The sequence below is a fragment of the Gymnogyps californianus genome, chromosome 6 (assembly GCF_018139145.2).
Source record: "Gymnogyps californianus isolate 813 chromosome 6, ASM1813914v2, whole genome shotgun sequence".
NCBI classification, from domain to species: Eukaryota; Metazoa; Chordata; class Aves; order Accipitriformes; family Cathartidae; genus Gymnogyps; species Gymnogyps californianus.
The window spans coordinates 16,926,682-16,951,974 of NC_059476.1; the positions used below are offsets into that span (position 1 = coordinate 16,926,682).

Consider the following 25,293-nt stretch of genomic DNA (forward strand, 5'->3'; position numbering starts at 1 on the left):
GCATGGCACTCGCACCCAGAGGACTAGTGCCAGGATTCACGTGCCCAGCTTTTTGAGTGCAGCAGTCGAAGACCAGGGCCTGGATTCATTCTCCCTGGTATGCACTAGTGTCTGGGCATCTCACGTGGGCTGTAGCAACTGAGTCCAGGAGTAAAGGGAGCAGAGCTCTCCGAGATGGAGCGAGTGCAGGAGAAGAGCTCGGCAGCTACAGACACACTGCCCGGGGAACCACAGCCCAGGCACATTTTGCTGTGAATGACTTCACGATTTGCTCAGGGATTAAATACTTCCTCGTTTAATAACCTAATAATGTGGGCTAGTTTCATGCCGGACTGTTGGAAAGTTCACTGGCTGGAGTCATCAGCCAGGCCTGGTATAAACAGCTTCCCCCAGCTCTCAGCCAAGTGAGCTGTCCTCATCTTTGTGTGCCCCGGTGGGTGGCTCTTGGCACTACCTTCTTCTGAAGGGCTTTGTGGTTCATGCGTGTGCCTGAGGCTTTACGCTCTGGGGGCTTCCTCACCACATCTTGTTTGAGCTGGAAATGCACCTGGAGAAAGAACAAAAATAACCATGTAACACCGTGTGTGTGCTCTGCTGGCTCAGGGGTCTGCAGGACCTGCCTCTGCTGCTAGCCTTCGAAGCCGACTCTTGGGCCAAGACAAACAATAAGGGGCCTCAGCCAGTGTTACGATACAATGGGAACTCAGTTCTTAAATCAGCTGGAAACATTTTTGTTTTCCTGTGGAAAATGTTGTACCAACAATCAGCTACATTTCTTATGCAGAGAGTTGTTCCTGTGGCAATGCGATGTCCTAGGATGGTTTAGAAGATGAGCTGTGAAAGGCAAGGCACTGAGCTATGCTCTTTCTTCATCTTTTCTCACCAGAGAGTAGAGAAATAGCATTGCTTTGCATCTCTGTGAATATTTAATACAGAGGATGCTTTAGGACAGACAGTCCTTTTTCAATTGCATCTCGTTAGCTGAATCCTGCTTAATCAGTCTTTCAGCAACCAGTGCTTCCGCAGATCCAGGCAAAAAAATTCCAGGAAAGAAACCTCCATCCACTACAGCCATGCAAGCAGGTACAAGAAGGAGAAGGGGACAAGGAGCCTGCAGGATGCAGCATCAGATAAACGGGGAATGGGAAGGCCATACAGAAAGGTGAAACTGAAATGGGGCTGTGTGGGCTTCCTGGGGGAGGGATGGGGTGAACGGTGGGTACGGGAGGTGCTGCAGGGGCAGAGGGAAATGGGGACAGGAGGGCTGCTGTGAGGGGAGATCTGCAAAAATCAGACCATCAGGGAACAAATCAGTCTTCTACAGTAACATGGTAAAAGGAAAACCTGTTTTAAAAAGGAAAGCCAAAGAGCTGGGTGCTTAACCTAGCAAAACAAAGGCTAGGACTGGGCTTGACAGCTCCCTATAAATACATCAGGGAATAAATACCAGGGAAGAAGAGGAGCTATTTAAAACACGACATTGGCATAAGAACAAATAGGGATAAACTGACCATAAATAAATTTAGGACGAAAATTAGAAGGTTTCTAATCCTGAGAAAAGGGCAGCTCTGGAAGAATTTCAGAGGCTGGGTGGGGTGGGATGAAGAGAGGGAGGGTGGGAGAACCACCGCAGTGTATTTACGGCAGAGCCTGACCAGCATACATGCAGTGAAGCAAATGATGTGCCAGGATGTTGCAGCCGGGGGTCCTTGCCGGTCCTTAGAGGAGGCTGCATCTGCAGTCCCACCATGTTCACAAGGCAACAGCAGGGGCAGGAATCACCACCCACTGTTTTTATAACCAATTTCTAGTTGTCCATCCTGCCCTCAGAAAGGCGCTGTAGGGCCCACACTGGTGTCAAAAGCACTTCATCTCCCAAAGGTGGTTGGCTGTTCTTTGTTGGCACCCAGTTCCCATCTGTCTTGGGTGCTCTTGGCAGAAAGAAATGCAGACTTCAGCCTCTTGCTACGAGTCTGATAATGTGTTTGGTCCCAGGCAGGATGCAGATGACAGCAGAGCACTGAAACCCACAGAGCCAGGGGGATAACAGAGCCTCAGGGAACAGATGCTGCCTCCACATCATCACGTCCTGGAGAGTGGGAAGGATGGAGGGAGAGCTAAAGAGCAGCAGCCACAGCCAGCCAGGGGCTCTCCCCATGGCCAAGAGGCAGAGGGACACAGGAGCTGGCACGGCAGCCCAGTGCAGCTGTGAGCCCTCAGTAAGGAACTGAGAGGCACATGGCATTGCCTTCACCCTGTCCCTCTCTGTGAGCTGCGGGGAGCCCTGCGTCTGCCAAAGGAGACAGCCTGTAGCCACTAGCAATGCTCTACATCCCACCTCCTTTCTCTACTGCTCACTAGACATCCCCCGCTGCATTTCTTTCTCCCTGGGGTGAAGATGTTTTGAGACACCCTCATGACTATGCAGCCTGACTCACCAATGAAGGTGCAGCTGGGCCCACTGTTGTTGTCACTGTCTGGGGCTGGTACCCCTCTGCAGAGGCTGTGACAGTGTAAGTGCCAGGCAGCAGCAGCCGGAAATAATCCCCCATATCACCTGGAACACAAGGTGGGAAGAGAAAGCACTCAGGATGCACAGGGAGCAGAGCAAAAGATAGTCCAGTAGGTCTTGCCAAGTGTACTTCCTTGAGGACGTGTAGCCTTCAAAACCCAGGCAATTTTTGGCCTTCCTTCCAAATCTGCTGGCTACCGCAAGGCCAGATTCACATCGATAGACTGCAAGTGATGTCTCAGTGCCACGGAGTAGAGGTCAGTCTGCAAGTAAACGCCAAATGAATGGGGACAGTACAGCAGCGTTGGCTGTGCCTGTGCAGGGAGGCTGCAAATCTGAGCGCTCGCCAGTCAGATGATGGCAGATCTAAGGGCAATCACAGCTCCAGTCTGACTCCTTATGCATAACGCAATCTCTGATTCCTGTCAGATACAATTCTGCCACGTTTGGGTTATCAGCAGGGTTTTAATTGCTCATCAGCTCAGCTGCTCCCTGTTTCTCCCTGCATAAAGAAGCCCCAGGAGCAATTTGACGGACTGTGTACTGGTGTGGTGAGGGACAGGTGACAGCCAACAGTGAGGCAGCAGCACATTATGGATGACTTTGACAATTAGAGTATATTCCCATCTATGGAACTGGATGGATATTGCAAATTTGAGTAATCATTACAGGTAGCCTGTGTTAGTTTGGCTTAGGTGGGGCTAAGTGGTACGAGTGAGACACACATGAGTCAGGGGCTTCCAAGGGAAAACAGGGAGGGTGGCCGGCAGGTCAAAGGGAATAATTTTCTCCCTCTGTTCAGTCCCAGGAAGGCTGCACTTGGATACCGTGTCCAGTTTTGGTGCCCTCAGATCAAGAGAGATGTGGGAAAACCAGAGCTACTGACCCACAGGGAGAGCTCAGGCCCCACAAGGAGAGCTGGGGGAGCCGGCGGGCTGAGCCTGGCTGGGAGGAGGCGGAGGGGGATCTGCTCACAGCCGGCAGCTACTTGAAGGGCAGCTACAAAGGTGATGGAGCCAAACTCCTCTCAGCAGCGCCAGGCAATACAAGGACAGGCAGCGGCCACAGATGGCACCTTCAGGGTGGATCAGGGTGCACAGCTTCATCTCAAAGGTGGTGCAGCCCTGGCACAGGACAGCAGAGAGGCTGGGAAATCTCCATCCTCGGGGGTCAGTGAGAATCGGCTGGAGGGAGCGATGGCCGATCAGAGCCAACGTCGGGGACAATCCTGCTCCAAGCAGGAGGTTGGACAGGAGACCCCAGAGGGCCCTTTGCAGCCAGTGCTTCTGGGATTCTGTGATCTCTTGCATGCTCCCCTTTTCTATGCAGGTTGGCATAATAAGAGCCAAATATTAGAGTGTTACTGAGTCACAGACCTACGGCCAGAAGGAGTTTTGATGATTTCATAGTCTGCCCTCTGAAGAGCTGGAATATCAGCTATTTTCTGCAGCCAGTCTGTAATGTCTGGTCCCGTTGGAGAAGGGTGTTTATGAAAAGGAGGCTAAAATCAGCCAGCAAAGGAGAAACCACCACAACTTGGATAAGCTAAAGTGGCACTTCATTCTCAGTCTAAATTTGTCTGGCTTGAACTTTCAGTCTTTCATCTTGTTCTGCCATTGTGTCCTTTGCTATCAGCTCTTTCAGCTCTGTGTAGATACCTAGATGCTTGAGCAGATTATTCCCTCAATCTTCTCTTTGGTTATATACAAATGTATTTTCTCCTCTCTCTCAGATAAAATAGGAGCTGACTTTCTGAAGTCCTTTACAATAAGGTTTTCATTCCAGTTCTCACCTCTTTCTTTCCTAAGCTTTCGTAAGCCCTCCCTGGTCCACGATGCACAGACACATATCTCACAGCTAGTGTTTTTGGGAAGCAAACCATGCTGGCCACACATATTATAGCCTTGCCTGCTAACCTCCTCCCACATACCCAGATAGCCTCCAAGAGGCTGTATCCAAAAGGGACAGCATGCAAGGGGACTGACAACCCACCAGAGGTGATGTCATGGCTGATTCCCTGGACAGAAATCACTGCTCCTGCAATGCCGTTGTTGTTCTCATCTGACACCATCCCTTTGATGCCCTGGTGAATCTGCAGGGAGGGAGACAGACTGCTAGGTCAAGGACCCTCCTTTGCTCAAGAGGGTATTGCCGAGCACTGGAGGAGGGCAGAGCTCTGGGGACAACTCCACTTTTCCCCATGCCCTTGGCTCTGCTGGTTCTCCCCAGCAGAGCCAGTCTAGGACACAACAGCCTCCCCAAAGACCACCAACTAGAGCACCCAGCGAGCTCCATGACCATCTCCCTTCCACCCCTAGTGCCCTACCATCAGAGCCCAGGGGGACCTGCAGGAGAAGGGTGTAGGTCTCAGGACTGCCCCCTTACCTCTTCAATGAAAGCAACAAGGGCCTCCCGGTTGGCCATCCACTGCCGCTCCAGGTCCTCCTCGGGGGGGAACTTATTGCAGCTCAGCTCCAGGGTGATTTCAAAGCAGTTGGTATAGAGGTAATTGAAGTCCTGCATGCCTGGAAGAGAAGAGCCTGTGGCCAGGGGAATGCAAGGCCCCCTTCCCTCCCCACTCCCGTGTCCCAGGTGTCCTGGCCCCTTTCTATCTTCTACCAGAACTGTCCTGCTCTCCCTCTTTGCTCTGCAGGTGCAGCCTCCTCCCTCCATGACAGCGCCACTAGAGCGTTCTCCCCCCATGCAGCCCCCTCCCCTTGTGGCTGCCCGACTCTTTCCTTCAGCTGAATCATTCACCACTCTGCCTTCAGAAGCTCAGGGAGGTTGGGTACCGCAGGGGCCATATATGTCTTTCCAGTTCCTCTTCAATCTTTTTTCTAGCCTAATTTGCTGATTTTCAGTTTCCTCATTGTGCCTTTTTTAATCAGTTTTTTCAGGAGCCAGCAGCTACAAGAAATGTCTTTCCTTTGGTCACAGTTTTGGGTCTTGATGGAGTTATGCCATAGCATTTTCAAATACACTAACAGATTAATGCTTCCTTCATCCAGCAGCACACAGCAGGTCTCTGCAGACCTCGGCTATTTCTGTGGCTCTTTCCCAAGCCGCTTCCAGTCTTCCCAAGCCATTTCCCGGTCTGAGATGCAGAAACCAGAATGGTGTCTAGTAATGGGCACAGTGCTCTCGCCACAGCCCTTCCCCAGCCCATCCTGTCCTGAGGTTTCTCGTCTATCCCTTCACCTCTCTTCAGCTCAACACCTTGCTGCGGGTGGTGCTTACCTGCCCAGCCCTTACCTTTGCTAAGTGAGTACCAGGATGCCCCATTTGTGATGCCATCAGCAAAGTAGTCCCCGCAGTTCCAGCCACGGTGCATCCAGCTGTGGGCGTATGAGTAGGTCTTGGCCAGCTAGACAGAGAGCAGCCGGTGGTCACTGCTCCAGCACTGTGCGGCTGGGGACCCTGCCCGGCTCTGGGCAAAACATCCTCCCTCCCACACAGGCTTTGCTGGGGAGCATGGGAGGGAAGTCAGACAGGAGCCAGCTCCTGCATTTTACTGCCGTAAAATACAACACGAGGTGGCCAGGACCTCTACAAAACGTAGGCAGATGAAGGCGGAGGAAGAAGAGCAGAAATCTGGCAAGCTAGAGGCTTGCTGATGGCACAGGTGGCTTCTGCCCTGCTCCCACTGAGACGAGGGGGAGCGGAGGGCACTGGGCCCACGCAGGGGCACCCAGCCCCATCGGTGCTGGCCCCCCCCCAGCTAATGGCACCAATGGGGAGAAGATATGCGAGGAAAACTAACCAGTATCAGTCCTGATGCAAACACCATATATATCAGGGGAATTTGGATTAGGAAAGAGTTTGGGCAACTTCTGATTCTAGCAACCGCTTATTTATTGCCCTTATTAAGTTTACTGCTTATTTTTAGACATGAAGGCAGGGCTAAAATTGGGCCACTGCATCCAAAGCCTGTCCTTTGCGTAAGACACAGTTTAAGAGAGACCGGTGTTTGCATTTTCTAATGCAAACTCTATACCCTTGTATTATGGTTCAGATGCTGGTGTAATCTCGTTCTGTCAGCAGGAAAACAGTTACTTCACTACATTTCTGACTTCTGAGGCTATGTGGGTATCATTAGCCTACGCCCCAGACTGCAGCCTCTCTACATCTGGGTTTGAGTGCAGCCCTGATCCCAGCGGGTCCTGGCAAGCCCCTGTACAGCCTCTGCTTCCAGAGAAGGCTGAACTCCAGCTCAGACTTATTTTTCTCATTAACTGTTCTAACGCAGACTTGCTTCTTCTTGTGCTGGGTATTTCCTAATGGAAGCAGTGACTGAAGGCACTGTTTTCTGGGACATTTTAACAATGGAGAAAAACCACAGGCTTCAGCTAGCGCTAGCAGGATCAGCAGCACGGACCGATACATTCCCTGATGTTTGCCTATGCTCCTGATGCTCTTTTTGTTGTATTCCTTATACACCCAGGCACCTGCCTCCCTTATCCTGCTCTCAGCAGACCCCCAGCCAGACCCTGCCACCTCTCTAGGAAAAAAACCTGTATACATGCTACGATGGTGCAGCAAAGCTGGGGGCAGGCTCCAGCTCTGGAAGAGCAAGGTGGTACTGAAGACACTGGTGGTACTGGGGTTATGGGGAACCCAAGCACAGCACAGACGAGGAAGGGGCTCCCGAGGGTTAAGACTGGCCTGTCCATGTGGTGGGACCGGCTCACGGTGGGACTGCCCTGACCTGGCTTACGAGCCAGTGGCTGGCAGAAATGCCGTAGTCTGCTAGCGGTTACGTCCAACACGTTTCTTGGCTCAGCTCCTGCATGAGGCAGTGACCAGAGACTCCCAGCCAGCTCTCACATGCTGCACCCTGCCAGGGCTGTGGGAATGCCCTTGCCCGCTGAGGCCGTGCTCACCTTCTGAAACAACTTGTCGTCAGGGGTAGGCGTGTTGACCGTGCGCCGGTGGCTCCGGAACCGCTGGTCCTGAGACTTGTCATAGGGGTAATTTGCCACCACCGCTCCACCGTGCAGATTGGCCGAGAGCACAAAGTTGTAGCTGCTGATCCACTGGATCACAGCCAACGTCTCCGGCTCCACCTGTGAGGAGAAGAGGGACAGGAACAGGGAGAAGAGCTCAGCCACCTCTGGGCCAGCTGCTGCTCCACGCCAGGCTGCGGTGTGATCGGTCACGTCAGACCCTGCCCTGCAATGTGCCTGCTTCAGCCCTTGCAGCTTCCTCCATTCTCCACTGCCTGCCCTGATACGCAGAGCAGGCTCCTCCCGTGCGTACCCTGCTACAGCTCTCCCAACACAGCCCCAAAACCTGAGGCCACAGGCATTAGCCAGCATGTGCCACCTCCTCTGCCCTGTGCGTTGCAACCTTCTCCCCAAGCTGGCCATGGTGCCAGCCTCTCCTCCTGGCAGAGGTGCGAGCTGTGATACGGGACAGGATTACATCATTTCTCTGCATGCAGAAGGCACGGAGAAGGACACAAGCACCATGCAAGCCAAAGGACAGTATATTTGCTTGCATGCTGAGCTAAGGGGATGCTGTAGCCCTCACAGCATCCCAGACCGGTACCTGGCTTTTCCAGTTGTCAGGCAGTGGGATGTGGTGATTTGGCCCACTGATTTCCCCACTGTAGTACATGAATGTGTTGAGGTCAGGGAAGTTGCGGTTCAAGTCCACTCCGTTGGCGTTGTTCCTCCCTGTCAAGTACCCGTTGCTGTCTGGGCCCTGCGGGGCAAAGGTGCATCATGGGGGTGAGTACAGGGTGGGCGCAGGCAGGCTGGGTGGCAGGGCGGCAGGGACAGGCCATCGTAATGGTGCTTCGGTGCCTTTGAGTCACAACACACGTGTTATTGCTGGCAGGAGACTAAAGGTGACAGGTACTGACAGGGAAAGTCAATAACAATATCTTCACTTTCCAGGGTGACAGAGCAAGGCACAAACCAAATAAACAATTTGCCTCAACTGAAAGAGCCATGAATAAAGTATCTCCCCGAGGTCTAGCTGTACAAAGGAATGGGTGAGGTTTTGGGGTGGGACTAGAGGGCTTCCCCCCCGCCCCATCCCTCATGTCCCTGTCTGCTCATGACAGCGGCATTCAGCTGCCACTTCCCCAGCCCGGGGCAGGGGATTTGCAGTGACCCTCCTGTGACAAATAACTTCTGGGGAGGGTAAGAGAGGTGTAGGAGGCCTCCTCCATCATCTGCCAGGGCCACCTGTGGCAGGACACGCAGCACGAGCCCTTGGCACGGGAGGTGAGAAGCATTGATACCGGTTGAGGGGGACAAATTTGGCAGGGCAGGGAGAGGAAGGATGCCCCCTCCCCATAGCCGCGGTGAAGGGGATCCCGCAGGGATTTGAAGGGCTTTCTGCCCCTACCCGGCTGGAGGAGGTGATCGCTGCCTGGTACCTGCTTGGCAGCCACTTCGTACCCGTCGGGGTTCATGGAGGGCATGATGTGGATGCGCGTGTCGTGGATGAGGTGGGTGATCCGCTCGTTGCCCCGGCGGTACTCCTCGCACAGGAACTCGGAGAGCTGCAGCAGCAGCTCACGGCCCAGCACCTCGTTCCCATGCATGTTCCCAACATACTTGAACTCCGGCTCCACTGGAGAGAGCAAGAGAGTGACACCATCAGCCAGGGCTCGGACAGGGGGGAAGAGCCAATTCCTACTGCAGGGAGCCCAGGCAAGCCGAAGGGTCCCCCAATAAATGGTGTGAAACGGCCCTTTCCCTTGGAAAATGCAAACCTCAGCGAGGGAGAGTGGCACGGTTCTCATATGGGCTCCCCTCCATTTTGCCACAGCATCCCTGGGAGCAGCTCAGGCTCTCCGCTGGGTTGCTGCTTGCCTTTGGAGCACAGAAGAGGATGTATTTGCAGGTGGTTTGGTCTTGGGCTGGGGAGAGGCAGCACAGAGGCACCAGGGAGCACCGGCAGGATTGCTGCCGCCCCAAGCCCCGGGGTGCTGGGTCCTCCCAGCTCTGTGGTGGGTGGCAGTGGAGGGGACAGGCCATTTCTCCCACCTCTGCCCTTTGCAGTTTGCTCTCAGTGCCTCTCATCAGCATGGCACATTCCTGGTTCTGCGTGCTTTGAGGAGCTTTTCATTACTCTGCAGGATAAAATCAATCCCTGGCTTGGAGCGAGGCGTGCTCTTTCACTGGAAGGGCACGGTTGCCTCCGGTTGCTGCTGTCAGCCCCTGACTCGCATGCTGGTGGGATGCAGCAGCAGTTTCCTCTCCCCCTCCCCTTTATCTGCCTCCAAGGAAAAGGTTTAGGGGCTTCCTCACCCTCAAGGGACAGGGACAAGACCCTGGAGAAACCCTCAGCAGCTGAGTTGAATGTGGATCAAACTGTCCCTCAGGCAGCTCCAGTATGAGCAAAAAGGTCTCTTGCCACTGACTTTTCTAAAATGAGGTCTCAAAATACAGACTTAGAGACCATAGGCAGACAGTGCCTGGAGCAGGACTCGCTGCTTTGCTGAAGGAGAGGTAGCAGACGTGGGGGATGGGTTATGCTTTCCCAGAGGGTCTTTTAAAGCAGTTGCTTGTGGGAAAATAAAACGTCCCATTGCAGGCTGGAGTTAGCACTGGTAGGATGAGAGATACCAGGGGAATTCAGTTAAAAAGGGAGCCTGACTTTCACACGAAAGAGTCAGGAAAAAATAGGGTGTCGTTACAAATGTCAGCTTGCCAGAGCTTGAGGCCAGAGCTTGAGACTCCCGTTGCACCGTGAGTTTTCCAGCCACCAGCAGCGATCAGACTCGCAGTGGCAGCATGCAGCCCTGCTGCCACGTACGGTGTCCGTCAGGATCCCTGGGGCAAAAGGCACCGCAGCCCCATGTCGGGCATCTGCTGCTTCCAAAATGCCCTGTGCCTTTGCTGCGCAGGAAGGAAACACCGCATCCAGACATGATGAAGATAGATTTTAAAAAAACCTCTAATTTTGGCAAAAGATTTTGCTTTTCCATATCTTTTGATTGCTGTGCCTCAGTGCAGGACACCACAGGTGGGCAACATGTTTTGACCTGGTTAGATTTCAGGGACATGAGAACTAATTTAATTAGGTAATCCAGTTATAAAAACTATAAAAATGTCCTGGAGATCTGTGCAGCCTTTATTTAAAAAAATAAAGTCTCAGCAGGGATTCTCCTTCTCTGCTTTGTTCGAGTCTGCAGCAGGACTTGTCAGCCTTTTTCAATATGCAGACCCCTAAACATTATCCACGTGGACACACAAGCCCTAATTACTGCACATAAGCCCACTGACTCTAGGCTTGCTTTTTGGAGTTACTTTCTGTGGCCTTCAAGGGAATCCACAGTTTCCCAAAGTCCTCATGCTACAAGCTGAAAGTGCCAGCCTGAGGGTGGCCCACGCTACAAGCAGGGCCACAGGTCCATGCTGCCCGCCTGGGGCAGGGGAGATCTCGGTCACCTCCTATGGCCCTTCCAGCGGCTCTCCTGTGGTTCTGCAAGTCTAAAATCCAGTGGTGCACTGCCAGTGCCTTTGCTCAGTCCTTGCTTTGAATCAGCCCCTGATGTGCTGTGGAGGTGCCCAAGGTGTCCTCAGTGCCGTGCAGGTTTCCCTGTACCGAACAGGGCTGGCGCGGAGGTGGTCAGGGTGGGAAGCCTCCCATCCCGGCACCCCTGAAGGTGATACTCTGGGCCGCAGGAGGGGAGCAGTGTGCCCCCAGTGCAGTGTGTCCTTGGGCAAGCTGCTGCCAGGCATGGGGTGCTGTGGGGTTTGGGGGGGCTGCTCTGCTGAGGGGAGCACAGGTACGGGCCCCACTCACCCCTGCAGCGCTGCTGGCAGTTTTCCATGTGACGAGGCTGCCTGGACTTGTCAGCCCCTGCGTTTAACCACACCAGCCAGGATTTGAAAAGGCAAAAGATCCTGCAAAAAGTAGGCAGAGCCCTGTCTGCATCTGTGGCCCAGGGGCACAAGGCGGGGAAGTGAGGGAGCCCTGTGTGCACGCCTCCAGCCTGGAGAGCTGGCTGGTCCCCTCAGCCCCCCAGGGTCACCTGGCTGCCAGCAAGGTCTGGCTCCGCGGCGTCTCCATGCTGCACAGGCAGCAGCTCAAGGGGCCATTGCTGCCAAGGCTCCGCAGGGCCACGTGGCAGCAGGTAGAGATCCCTGAGACCAGCCTGTCACAGGGGCTGCACAGCCTGCGGGGCTGCAGGAGCCCAGTGCCCGCTCTGCCGGGGTCCCTCGCTTGCTGCGCCCCTGGCTTTGGGGTCTGGAGGAGGAAGGGCCGAACTCTTCCCTCCTGCCACTATCCAGCAGCAAAGGGTAAAGGGTGGGTGCTGCCTCTCCTTGTCTGCACAACGCTGTTCTGGGAGGCAGAGGGTGGCAGGGCAGGTGGGGTGCTGGGATGGACTCTCCCGGGTTCTCGCATTAGCTTGTGGTGAAAAATCAGAGCTCCGTCCAAAGTACGTGCCTGGGCCGCGCTGCAGCTCACGCAAGCACGGCGCATGCATGTGGGTTTTGCGTGCACATCCCTGGGCTGCCTGCGGGGTCCCTGCCAGAGCCGGCACCGCCTGACACCGGGGCATCGCTGGGAGTCCTGCCTGGAAAAGGAGATATTCCCCACGCCGTACCCCAACAGTGCCGCGTGGCAGGGAGCGTGGCAACGAAGCCTGGCCTCTCCGAACCACCGTCCCTGTCCCCCTGTACTTACGGGGCTCGTGGATGCCCGGGTAGTCGCTGAACTCCAGCACGTAGAGGTGTCGGCCCTCGACGCTGCGGCCGATGCTGTAGATGCGGGTGACGTAGGGGCACTGGCTCTGCACGCGGAACAGGGCCTGCACCATCTCCTCGTAGCGATGGTGGAGAAAGCTGAGGGCGGCCGCCACCTCGAGCAGGAGCAGGGCTCCCACGAGGGACCGCAGCCACCGAGCCATCCTCCCGCGGCGCTGGGCGCCCAGACCAGCTCCGAGCCCCCGGCTCCCTCTCAGCCGGGAGCTTAAAGTGCAAACTCCAACCAGCTCTTTCCAGTTTCCGAGTGCCAGCCCCCTGCACCTGCGGGCGGGGGGCGGCGGGAGCGGGGCGCGCCGGGGCCCCGCGGCGCAGGAATGCTCCCCCCGCCCGCCCGCCCGCCGGAGAGCCCGCTCTTCGCCGTCGGAGAAGTTTCCCCCCGCTCCAGCTCACTTATTAACCGGACAGTAAACAGGCCCCCGCAGCCACTGGCTGTCACTGCAGAAGAAGCGCAGGGCTGGAAAACTGGCTGCGGAGGGCGTCGGGGCTGCCAAGCGCACGGCAAGCGGCGGGGCGGGGGAGAGGAGAGGGGGGCGGCGGGCGGGGGGGATGCCCGTCGCCGAGCCCTTCCGTGGGGCAAGAGCCGAGCGGGATGGGGATGGCGCCGGGGCGGCCCCGGTGCCCGCACGGCTCCCGCAGCCCTGCCCGGCCCCTGCCTGCCCGGCGCGGGCAGCTCCCGCCGCCCCCCCCCCCCCCCCCGGGGCCCGGCCGCTAGCTCGGAGCCGCGGCTGCTCTCCTGCCCCATCTCCTGGGGAAGCAGAGGGAGACATCGCCGCAGGCTCTGCGGGTCTGCCGGCCCCTCTGCCCCGGCCCCTGCTCACCCGGCGGTCCCGCTGCTCCCGGGATAAACAGAGAGAGGGATCGCATCGCCCTCCCCACAGCTGCCTACCCAAACAGCCGAGCTAGGACGTTGCAGGGGGAGGGCAGGGCAACGCGGGGTTTGATGCAGGAGTTGTCTGCTGAGCAGGTACCAGCCAGGAGAGCTCTGCTCAGAGCTCTGGTATCGCCCTGCTGTGCCCTGGGAGTGGGCATGATAATGAGTTCCAACAGGCACTGGGCCACTGGCAGCAGAAGAGAGCTCAGCAGCCTAAAGGCAGATGAAAATGCCCTGCTGTCTGTTAATAAAGACTTGCAGACTGTTTCTGGATTTGCGGGAAGCTGGTTCCTCTCCACCCCTCTGCCACGTACACCCTTGCCCCGGTGGGCAGCAGTCACCTCAGGGTCCCTGTGCTCTGCTCACGGACGGGCGCAGCTGAGGGAGGCAGCCTTGCTTTGCAGCCTTACCCTGTGGGGCTAAAACTCCAGCAGCTTAGCTGCTCTGACAGAGATCTTTCTTTGGACATCCCTGACGCAGAGCCCAAATGTGAGCACAAACAGCTGAAAGATTTACCATCATGGCTGGACATGCCAGGAGAAAGGCTCCCTTTGGTAACATGAGCGTGCCATGCTGCTCTGCCCAGGCCACACTAGAAAGGAGCTCCTCCTGCCATCAGCAATGGGCTTCTCAGGATACTCAGCACCATGCTAAACATCTGCCTTCCCTTCAACCTTGAGGTGGATCCATGCTGCATTGCTCTAACCCCCCTGTCAAGGGTTGCTCTAGCTGCTTCTTCCCCCAGCAAAGCATCCTCTACCAGTGCTGCCCAGCACCACTGCTTTCCTACCTGCCCTCCTCATCCGCTTGGGCTGCCGACTGCCTTTCTGCCTCAATTTCCCAGTGGTAAAACCAGGGAGCCCCTGTTTATAGCCTCTAATGCAAACAATGCAGGCTGGTGAGCAAAGCACATGGCTTGCCTGCTCCTGGCTTGGCTTACTCAGACTTTCCCACTTCCAACTTTCATCTGCCCCAGCCCCACCATAGTGGTCCTTTCTCTCCTTGTCTCTGTACCTTCTTGGTCTTCTGCCCCATCTGCACAGTGCCCTACTCTCAATTATGGTCCCTTTCCAAAAAAAAAAAAGTGTAAAAGTTCTGTTTTTGAACAAATATCTTTTGAAGACATGACCAGAAAAAGAAAGAATATTATACATATGTAAAGATAGCAGTAACCATATTAATACCTTCACCCAGTTAAGCTCCATCTGACCACATCCCCACTTATCAGTTAGTCTCAGAGCAACACACATTCAGGAGCAGGAATGGCATTGCACTCATCTTTAGTCAGGCAACAAGAAACGGTGCTGGAGGTGCCAGCTTCTCCCAGCACTTGTAGGAAACCAAGGAAAAGTAGCTCAGGCTGCGGCAGGGCATGGCAAGCATGGGTATGGCGAGCATGGGTATGGTAGGAGAGCTCTTATCTCCACAGCAAGCCACGTCTGGTGGTATTTTGCGGAGCTGGTGGCCCATGCAGCAGTGGCAGATGCCCTCACCTCCTTCACGTCGCCGCTCCCAGGGCTGCTGGGTTCCCGTGGAGCTGCTCTCTCCCCAGCTTTCAGCAACCAAGGCAATGTGAAAGAGGTGGGCAGGTTTCCAGCGCTAGCCAGTGTTACTTGGCAGCCAGAGAGCGCTGGGCAGGGCTATAGTAAAATAGCACAAACCCCATGTTTGGTCTGTCTCCCCCCTTCCCTTTCCCTTCCCAGGCTGTTTTCAGTAGCCTGGGACAGCAGTGGCAGAGTTGGAGCTGCAGTGCTGCCAAGGGACACATGAGAAAAGCACTCGCTTTCCTATGGAGACAAGCAACACTGATGTGAGAAACAACAGAAAAAAAAGAAATGCCAGACCATTAGATCCTAAAAAGGAACCATAAGCAAAATCTGGGGTGGGCGGAGAACGCATCTCACGCACTACTAGGTCTGGAGAATTAGTCAGCGTTATCCATAGCTTGGGGATGGAGACAGCCTGTTATCAGGCAGCAGGTTTAAATCAAACAAAAGGAAATAGTTTTGCACACAAGGCACAATTAAATTATCTCGTCAAAGCTGAAAGTTAAATGAGTGCAAAAGGCGATAGGATGAATTAATAGAGAACTGGGGCATCCACAGCCATTAATTATGCAGATCCAGAAGCAATCGCTTGATCACAAATTTCCTATGCCCCTGATTGCTAGAAGAGAAGGATCATGCCTTTTCCCTAAATGTCCATCTAAATCTTCTCCCACCGTGCAGCTGGAGATGCGCACCAATGCGCTGCCTGTCTGATCTGACCTAGCGTGGCTCTTACTACATTCTAGGACAACAACATGCTAATGAAGCTTTAAGCCAATAATAAGTTTGGACATGTTAAAAAACACTGATGAAAGCAGAAACAAACAATATAAGACATCAGCTCTTAGAAACAGCGCAGGAAGTAAACAAAGACTTAATTCGGAAAATGCGGCTAATACATCTGGGATGGATCATCCACCCCCCCCCCAGATGTTCAAAGATGGAGAGACCTTGAAGCAGTGGGAGAAGGAGGGTGAGCAGGAATGCACTGTGCCACAGCGGCGAGAGTGAGAGGAATGCGAATGCGAGCCCTATCCCCTGCATCGCTGCGCAGCTGAGGGTCACAAGCAGCAAGGAGCTGATCCCTCCGGAGCTGGCTGTGGAAAGACTCCACCTGGTGTGTTTGTTTTAATTCTGTCCATATTGTTACCAGGGGAAGATTGGAAAATTTGAGGAAAGTTCAAGCTAAGAGCCATAAGAATGAGCAAATTGGGGAGAGTGCGTGCTGAAAGCAAAATGATGAACCGTGACAAGCATGTTTGCCTTGGTGGAGCTACAGCTGTGGCTTCACACAGAGGCACGCAGCCACGTGGCCCCGCAAATGAGGGGCACAGGTCCCTGTCCTTCACCTGTTTTGGGGGGGGCTGCAGTGCCAGCACGATGCCAGTGGTGCTGCCTGGGGGAGGGAGAGGGAAAACAAGGATGGAGGACTGCAGCCGTCTGGTGTGCGGCAGGGGAGAACAAGCTGCTTTGGGGAGGTCAGGGTGAAGCTAAAGCAAGGAAAGATGGAGTTTGGCTGCTAGCAGCCTTCCCAGGAGCGAGGCCACCTGTGTGAGGTGCCCAGGGCCTGGGAAGGACCACAGTGCCTTTCCTTGCCGGGAGGGGATGCTGCCCATCCACTGGGAACTCCAGATCTGACCCAGGAGAACAGCAGGGAAGTGGCAAGAGAGGAAATCCCATCTCGGGACTTTTCCACGTGTAGTGCCAGAAGCTCCGTTCCACTATTGGTAGTTTCCATCTTCTGGAAAACAGTGCAAAAACTTTTCTGTCATCAGCTCAGAAGTCTTTATTGTGATAAAGATACAGAGATTTGTGCGTGCACCAAAACAAAGATCCATTTCATCACGGCTGAGCCACAAAAAGAAAGCGCATGGCCTGGGTGGCGGGGACTGTTGTCCTCAGTGTGTCCCCCCCAGCCCCTCCTGAACAGGCTGTTGAGCCCCGTGACGCAGCCGGCAGCCCCGCAGAGCCTGCATGCCCCGCCTGGCACGGAGCACGGGAAGAATTGGGACGCATGAGGAGGGGGCACGTGTCCAGCTAAGAGCTGCTCTTGGAGAAGCTGGGGAGACCCGCCAGCACCAACATTGCAAATCAGCCTCTCACCACAGAGGTGATGACCCCACTTCCGAGAGCTTTCTTCCAAGTGGAGGCTCCACTGTGCTTTGCTTTTGGGCCAGAAGAATCAGCTGTAGCCTGTGCGCAGAGGAGAGCTAGCTGTGTTGGGGACGAGAGCGAAGGGTACTTAGAGCCTGTGGTGGGGACTGGTTGTTTTCTGCAAGAGGTGAGTGTGCTGCAGGCACCCAGGCTTTCTCTTCTGACCCCCAAAAATCTCAGCCTCACTGATAGTTTTGCCTCAGACCTGACACATGGGTGAACATGAGAGAGCTCGTGGAAGTCATCAGTCCCAGAGAGACCAGACTGCTCCCACACCCTGCAAAGCTATCAAATCCCCCTGCAAGGAACATTCCCAAAAACAGACCACTCAACATCTGAACCCAAACCAGAGACACTCATCCCACCTTGCTGCAGCACATCTCAGGGCTTCCTGTGGCAAAACGGGAGAGACCAAGGTCTGGAGTCTTGGCAGCCCAGCAGAGCTGATCAGTGAATAAATATTTGCAAGACAAGAACATGTGGTGTTAAAAGATGCTTTAACCCAGAAGAGCAAAACTGTACAGGAGCCAGTGGCTGGAAATTAAAGCCAGAAGCTATCAAATTAGAAATAAGGCACAGATAATTATCAGTGAGGCAGATCAACTGCATTAACAAGAGAAGTGATACCATTATTATTACTGGCATATTTGGAAATTCCCCCCACTATTGTTAATGGTCTTCATGTATGCATTGGGTGGCTCTGGAACACACATTTGAGCTGAATACAGCTGGGTCAGATGCAGCACAGAAGCAAAGAAATAAATGCTCATTAAACTTGAACTCTTTGACCAAGGATTTTGAGTAGCCTCCATGGATAAAAGTCCTGCAAGAGCAGGAGAAATGGGGAGAAAAAATCAAATGCTTTTCTGGGAAGGTTCAAGTACAGCCAGTGACATGCAAGGGTCTCACCCTGATAGGATGCCTTCAGTCAACCAATTCCTGAAGCCTCAGCCTGCTCAAGTGATTTTTAAATGGCACGTTTGGTGTCACTTTAGAAATTCTAGTTCTGGAGAGATTGACTCATAAATGTGGTCTCAAAGTCATAAGGTTTAAAAATAATGTAACATGTTTTGTATTTATCTTAGTTTGGGGCCTTTAGGTTGCACTCAAGTCACATTTACAGCTTTAAAAAAACCAAAACCCAAACCAAAAAACAAGAGAAGGAAGGCAGGAGGGAGTAAGCGAAGATACCAGCTGATCACCTGACTCCAGAATCAAGAGCTAACAATATTAATACTATGGGACTTGCAGTAAAGATAGAAAACATTGCTAAAGCTCTTCTCCTAGGTTCTGTATTTGACCTTTTCCTTTGGCATAAACCCTTAGCAGGGACCAGAAGAGCAGACTGGCACAGGCGTTCTCTCAACACCGGCTTCCACATGGAGTTTCTGCATCAATTTCTGAAATGTCCCAATGGATCTGTCAATTCCGGCATCACGGATACAACTAAGCAGCTGCCAGATCCCTGAGGAGGTCTCAGGAGAGGAATTACCAGTCTGCAGGTTTCCACACTGTTCATGGGGAGGAAGGATGCACCAGTTCATGCGGGGAGCTTCTTCAGGGCGCCTGCTCTGCTACGAAGACTCCGTGTGCAAGGAAGGTGGCACAGGATGGGGCGTGTTGCAAGTGGGGCTGACTGGGGAGCTGAAGCAGCTCTGATCACGCACTCCTTCTGCACGCCTTCCAGCCGTGACCAAAAACTACTGTTAATCTCTCATCTACCTATCTTTGCTGAAAACAACAGAAGAAAGACTCCATCTCTAGATGAATTCCAACATCTCAATGTATTTGCAGATAAAACAAAAACTGGTCAATGGACAAACACTGTCGGGAAGTGTCATTTGTGGGTTGATCTGGATCACTTGCTTGGGGGAATATTCTTTGAATAGTATGTGTTTCAGTGGAGCCATGTGGAAGGCAAAGCAGCTCATGTTAAGAGACAGTGATGTATGGTGTGAGACAGCGGCCATTCTGGACTGCAATGACTGGAAAAAAAGGCCAAGTTGGAATAGTCCAACTGGACAAAACAGCCCCAAAACTTTCTCTTAAGTGAGCAGACCTGGCCCTGAGATATACGAATGGGGAACCTAGAGTATAGATCAAAACCAGAGGGTTTTACTTTTATATACACTATTAGTGACTTTACTACCACTCACTGCTGAAAACTTTGGTGTCCAAATTTCAGAAAGATATAAAAATTTTCAAAAAAGTGGAGTCAAGAGCTACAAGTGAGGTCAGCACAGAACATTTTACAAATTGAAGATCAATCTATTTAATATGATACAATAATGACTTGCAAGCACCAACAAGGAAAAAGGGATTTTGATAGCAAAGAGTTACTCAGTCTTTCTGAAATGGGCAGAACAAGATCCAACAGAAGCTGAAGCCAGCTAATTCAGAGCAAAAATAAGACACAGATTTTTGGAAGAACAACGAACTGCCCAAAGATCTTACCACAAGACAGGGTAGATTTTTCCCTTACCTTTAGGTCCTTCAATATGTTACGGCTCTTACTTCCAAGCATGAAGTAGAAATAACCGGGGGACATTTTCCAGCCTGCACTGTGCAGAGGGACAGGCTGGGAGAGCATGAAACCCCTGAGCTCTGTGTCTGTGCTTGCCTAAAGGAGAAGGCTTTATTGGGATTGCACATCCTGATCCCCTTCGCGCCTTCTACAGCTTTGCCTGGGGAAACAGGTGAAGGTGTGTGTTTGCCATGCCTTTCTCTCCAAATATCTGCTTTCTTTTGGCCTCCAGCACTTACAGGTCATTAGGAGAAGAGATTTCCGAGATTTCATGGGAGGTAGACAGGCACCAGCGGCTTCCAAGTGTTTTTATAAAAGTGGATTTCTGACTTACCTCTCTTTTTTTTTTTTTGGACCAAGGAATGGAAAATGGAAGAAAGCGATTCATAAACCTGATCAGTGGCATCGCCCCAGTGGTGTGCTAGAAGATGGGCTGCAGTATGTGCACTCACAAGCCCTAGGTCTTATGGTCATGGGATAAGCGTAAGCCATGAGGCAAGGAAAGGCAAATTTTCACTGATTTTGCTGGTGGAAAGAGTGGTTCAATCTGTGCATGCTCATGCTGGTTAACTGCTGCCAGCTGTCTATTTATAAAGGAACATGACCTAATAAACATTTTCCCTAGATCAGAGGCTGCTGTATGATCAGCACAGTGACACTGGATTGCTTTAGTGGGTGTATACCTGTAGGCACACTGATCACACCAAAGTCCCTGTAGGCATAAGCACTCGCTACTGGTCAAGGATCCTTGGCCAGTATGAGCTGTTCCTACAAAAATCAGCAATGCCTGCCTGGGAACTCGTGTCTTGATGTACCCTAGGAACGTTGGAATGGCTCAGTGTAACAGTGAGCCAGCTTTGGTCCAGCAACAACATCAGGAAGACGTGGGAAAGAGGCTTCTTGTTGCCTGCGAAAGGAGCAGCCAGCCACCAGAGCCCAGCTAAGGGCTGATGACCACCAGCACACTCAGTTTCTTCATCCTCATCCCTTCTTTTCCCAGAGTGACATTTGGGAGCCTGGCCAGCCTTTGGGGGCCAGCCGGGTACAGGTGGCCATGCCTGGCTGTAGGGCTGTGAGGGCTCAGGGCGTGGGGAGGCGAGCAGAGGTGTGCTGGTTGGGGGAACGGCTCTCGGGAACGGCTTCAGTGGAGGAGGAGGAGCAGGATCACCTTGTGTGTGATTGCTCCCAAGAGCTCAGTGGGGTGTGTGACCCTGAGATTACCCTTGCAGGAGCACCGGCTCCCAAAGATTGCTGCTGCTTTTCTCTTTATAATGCTGTGCACAAGGCAACACCCAACAAGCAGCAAAGTTTCATTGAATGAAAGTATGACCCATTCAAGGAGGGGACACCCGCTTGTCTGTCCTTGGCAGAGAGAGGTGGTGAGCCTGATGTCCCAATGTCTGTCAGTGCAAGTGTGAGTCAGAAGAAATAAATGCCCTTGTTGTACACAGTCAGTAGCTTCAGGGAGAGGCGAGAGGGTCTCTGCAGTACAGCCTGCTCTGCTGGGGTCTCCCAGCCCTGAGCGGCCAGGGTGACATGGCCCCTCTCCCCCCAAGGCTCTTCCTAAACAATCCCCTTCTGCAGGCACTTGGGCTTGTGGAAGAGAAGCCAGGCAAACAGGAGCACGGACACCAGAACGAGGGAGCACAGCACCATCAGCCCCACATAGCTGCCGTGGGAAAGAGGGGGTGCAGCGGGCTCCTCTGCGGGGATCATGTTGGTCAGGTTCAGCATGTAGCCCAGGGTCCAGCCTGCGTCGCTGCTGCCGATCTGAAACAGGAGAGGAGCAGAATCAGTGCTGGGAGGTGCAGGTGCTGCTTGCTGCATTGCTGGGGCAGTGGCACCCCTGGGGAAAAAGGGCCGGGCTGTGCAGCAGAAGTTGCAATTAGCTGCTGGAGTAGAGCCCTCCCCGCCACAAAACACACCTTTCCAAGGAAGTGGATCCTTTGCCAGTTCTTTTCAGTGAATTCATAGCCATTTTCCAGGAGAGAGAGGATGTAGACTCCAGAGAAGCAATATTCACTCAGATACTTTTCTTTTATTTGGTGATACGCTGTCTTCACCTAGGGAAAGAGGAAGTCACCAGGCTGTTAAACACAGCTTCCCGCTGCTCCAGCTTGCGCCTGAGCATCCACTGCAGGTGCTGGGGGGCTCTTCCCCCTCTTGCCTTGGACGTTGACCCCAGCCATTTATCCTACAGAAAAATATCAGCAGCTCTTGCCAACTGGGAGCCCCAGCCCACTGCCACAAGCACTGCTCACCTCATGCCAAGGCCGGGCACAGAAGCTCTCAATGGCGCTGGCCACTTTGTCCAGGGCAACGGGGCTTTGTTCACTGGTCAGGTTCAAAAAGTTCATCACAAAGTAGAAAGCAGAAAAGGCCTGAAGAAGAAAGAATATTTTAACCTGACTGGGCCTCAGCATGAGCAGGACAGCAGAAATCCCACAAAGGAAAACGTTTTTATTTACAGATAGAGAAATATAAGAAGCAACATCACACACAAAAGTAGGTATATTTTCAAGAGCGATGTCATTTTGAGACACACCCCTCAGAGCTGATGAGAGCTAAGGACCCCAAAAGGAAGGTGGGGGTAGGAACTTCACTGACCACAATACCCTGAAGAACTTTAGTAAATCCCTCTCCTCTACACACTGGTGCCAGAGTGGCACACGGTGAACGCTGCTTGCCATCACAACTGTGATCCCATTTTGGTAACTGAGATGAGTGTGTAGCCAATATTGCCACAAAGAGCAGAGGCGATGGTCTGAAAGGACTGTACACAGCCCCAGCACATAATCCAAAGCCCAGAAACCCGTCTTTGACCATGGCCAATAGCTGATAGGTAGGGAGCAGTTTATGAACAGGGCAGGGGAGTATTAACAGTTCCCCCAAAAAGTCTCACAGGCACTGAAGTCTTGCAGCTCTAGGACTGATGTTCAGTGTGGTGTCACACATGATGTGTTCAGAGTGTGCACTGTCTCATCATGTCTGGGAAACAGACAGCTGAGCTGACTGATCGGTTTCAGTAGCACTCACACACTTGTGGATGAATTTCAGATCTGGTACCACCATTGACCTCATGAGACAAGGTGTGCAGGAGCAGTGTATCATGCATGGCCTGCGGCAGGATCTCCTGCCTCTAGTGCTGGCCATCAGGAAGGATTGCTTGAAAAATGAATCAGTAAATGGAGCACCCCAAGGAGATACCTACAGGAGATGGGTTAGAATGGGAATAGTGCAATACTGGTAGGGCAGTATTTACTGGGTTAGCTCTTACACAGCAAGTGCAGCACTACTTTTGTAGTTACAGGTCCAAAAAGCCATCTTTGTAAATGATTTCCTGCCCCAGCCATGGAGAATACACTCTAGCATTACTCTGAGTTTCTGCTCTTCTGGTATTCTGGGTTATAGAGAGTTCAAGAATGTGAAGACTTACCCCAAAATCCCCTTGTAATGGAGGTAGGTATATCCCATTGAAGGAGCAACTGGAGTAAGGACAATTGGTTTTGTTAAAGAGTTTCTGGATGTTTCTTCGGCACTTTTGGTAATCCCCCTCTCCCTGTATGTACAGCTGGCTGAAAGGGAATTGCTTTTTCTTGGCTGATGTACAAGGGTTTTTGAAGAGGTCACTTATATTTATAGTCCTCTGATACCCCTGGTGAAAGCATGGATCAAGGAGGCTGCTGTTCTCCATGGTCTGAAAGTAAAATCAACCCAAGCTGTTACACTTCACTCTAGAGTAACACCCTGGGAAAAAGCCACAAGGAAGGGTGGCCACAAGACACTTGTCACAGTACATCACACCAAGATTCACACATTGGGTCAAAGTGATGAGGATGGTTTACGGCATTGGCTGTGATTTGGGAGATGTGGGTACTGCCACAGCCTCCCTGTAGGACCCTGGGCAAATCACTTTCAGCCACATTTTGTGAAGCTGCTGTTGATTTGGGATTCTGAGATGGTGAAACATCACCTCTCCCAAGTACTTCAGTTAAGCACAGTAGTCCTGCTATCCCATGCCCGAGAATCAAGGCACCTCAAATTGGTAGTACTTTTGAAAATGTTGACTGTCATCTCTTTGGGCATCTGCCCAGTCTTTATGGAGGATAATGACATTTCCCAAACCCAGACTAAGGGATGAGACATTTAGCTGGGACACAGCAACTTTTACAGCACCAGTATGTCAAAGCTGGGAGGGTCCAGGACCTCCACCTGCAATTACAGATGTACTTGCCTGTATGTCCCTGGCCAGTTTCTGTTGCAGAGCCTGGTCCTTCCCATAGCAGAGAAAGCTGTGCGTGTACACTAGGTAATCCTTGCCATAGAGACGGAAGTAGAGCAGGTTCTCTGGGGACTCAGAAGAGAGTTCATTTGGTACAAAGGTAATCTGTGTTGAGGCTCCTCCGAGGTCTAGTGCTCCTGATGTCTCACTTATGGATTTCAGGGAATGCAGAAGCTTTGTCCAGCCAGACTTTTAAAAAAAAATTTCAAAGTCAAACCGATACATCAGGCATGGAGAAGATTTATTTGGGAGCAAAAAAAAAAAAGAGAAAGACCCACGAGGAGAGAAGCAGAAGCACAGAACACAGGAAAGGCAGGAAGACCTGGAGGGGGGCACGAGATGAGAGCTGGAACAAGACACAAGAAAGATGCAGGCTCAGAAAAGCAGAAGATGGATCATGTCTGAGTGTTTGCAGGAGGACTAAGAATATGCAATCTAATACAATTGTTAAGACAAAAAACCAGTCAACTTACTGTTTCAGCTCCCAGATGATTTATAAGTAAAGAATCATTGTCAAACTTTGCAGGCACAGAAATATTTTAGATCAGGAAGTGAGGAGGATGCTGCACCCAAGCGAAGTTATCGAAGATGCTGGTGTTTTATTTCAATGCTTTAAGCCTGAATACAGTGGTACATCCTGATACTTATTGGTATCGGGTTGTACTCACAGTAATTGCTGAGGCAAGATGTGCAGCTTCCTGATCTCTGGTAAATAGCTTACAAGGGAAGATAGTGCCTGCGACACCCTCCTGCAAGGCATGATTTACGAAGTGCTGCAAGCTGATGATTCAAATATGGACTTGCCATTGGTACAGTACCTGCTTGAAATTGCCCAGCAGGTAGTTAATGGTGATCCATCCATAGGCTCCTTCTTCCTGACCACTGATGATTCTGGCACCCTGGAAGTTGAAGGGAGCTGAGCGTAGCGTCTTCTCTACTGAGGACAAGACTTTGTCAGCTGCACTTTTATTCTCCAAGCTGGTTGAATGGAAGAAAGGATGGAGTGACTCTGGCTGACAGCTCTCTGCAGCCTGTGGGCTTTATTCTGAGTAGGCAGGCTGCAACTCCCCACCAAGCATTAATTATAACAGAACAGTCATTCATATGGGTACATCCAGCTCTAACTGGCTGTGTCCCTCTCTGTCACACCTTGACAGCACAACTGCCACCAGCTCTGACACTTACAGACCCCGCAGCTGAGAGTGGTACCTGGAGCAGAGACCAGAGCTCTCTTGTTCTCCTGGAGCATGTGCCCTGGTAGGGATTGCACCGTGGAGATTCCTCTCACTCTTCGCCATCACCATTACAGAAGAAATCCATGCCCTCTGGTATCCCCAGGGAGATTTCCCAGGCAATACATGCATAAGATCAGCTCCCTGTCCCAGCCAGGCAGGAGGTCTGGGGCACCCCCATGAAAATCACAAATGGGAATTAAAGGAGGATATGATTATAAAGTCACCTTAGCTCTGATGGGCTTGGGCTGAGTCAAGGTATGTGGGGAGTCGCAACATGGTTGGGCTCAAAAATCCTGGGCCAGGCCTAATACCAGACTGTGGGGGATATCTGAGCATCCCCTTGATGTGGGGGATATCTGAGCATCCCCTGAGCATCAGCTTTGGTACTGCTACCCTCCTGGTGTCTCTGCACTGCATGTGGGTGCTGGAGATGATGGAAG

At 52.5% G+C, this 25,293-nt stretch overlaps 2 protein-coding genes across 2 annotated transcripts in view; both read right to left on the reverse strand.

Moving 5' to 3' along the window:
• Window positions 1-284: 284 nt before the first annotated feature.
• Window positions 285-12,383, reverse strand: CPN1 (carboxypeptidase N subunit 1). Its single transcript, XM_050899246.1, has 9 exons — window positions 12,161-12,383; window positions 8,898-9,094; window positions 8,060-8,215; window positions 7,393-7,575; window positions 5,765-5,876; window positions 4,898-5,037; window positions 4,505-4,604; window positions 2,439-2,557; window positions 285-547 (listed from the first exon to the last, which is right to left on the reverse strand). Exons 1-9 carry the CDS (start codon window positions 12,381-12,383, stop codon window positions 416-418), a joined length of 1,362 nt encoding a protein of 453 aa, XP_050755203.1. The 3' UTR covers window positions 285-415.
• Window positions 12,384-20,890: 8,507 nt separating this feature from the next.
• ENTPD1 (ectonucleoside triphosphate diphosphohydrolase 1) overlaps window positions 20,891-25,293 on the reverse strand; it is a 30,732-nt gene continuing 26,329 nt past the window's right edge. The window contains exons 5-11 of the mRNA XM_050898752.1: window positions 24,437-24,596; window positions 24,253-24,255; window positions 23,559-23,807; window positions 22,773-23,024; window positions 21,598-21,717; window positions 21,262-21,399; window positions 20,891-21,106 (exon numbers count right to left, since the gene is read on the reverse strand). Of these exons, the coding sequence (XP_050754709.1) occupies window positions 20,900-21,106; window positions 21,262-21,399; window positions 21,598-21,717; window positions 22,773-23,024; window positions 23,559-23,807; window positions 24,253-24,255; window positions 24,437-24,596 (1,129 nt within the window). The 3' untranslated portion in view covers window positions 20,891-20,899. The remainder of the gene's footprint in view (window positions 21,107-21,261; window positions 21,400-21,597; window positions 21,718-22,772; window positions 23,025-23,558; window positions 23,808-24,252; window positions 24,256-24,436; window positions 24,597-25,293) is intronic.

Excerpts from the sequence above, each read along its gene's own strand:
- CPN1 (XM_050899246.1), bottom strand. The coding sequence starts at position 12,383 with ATGGCTCGGTGGCTGCGGTCCCTCGTGGGAGCCCTGCTCCTGCTCGAG. Across the intron at positions 7,576-8,059 it reads CTGACAACTGGAAAAGCCAG|GTGGAGCCGGAGACGTTGGC; the intron begins GTACCGGTCTGG and ends TTCTCCTCACAG. Across the intron at positions 4,605-4,897 it reads TTGTTGCTTTCATTGAAGAG|ATTCACCAGGGCATCAAAGG; the intron begins GTAAGGGGGCAG and ends CCCTCCCTGCAG.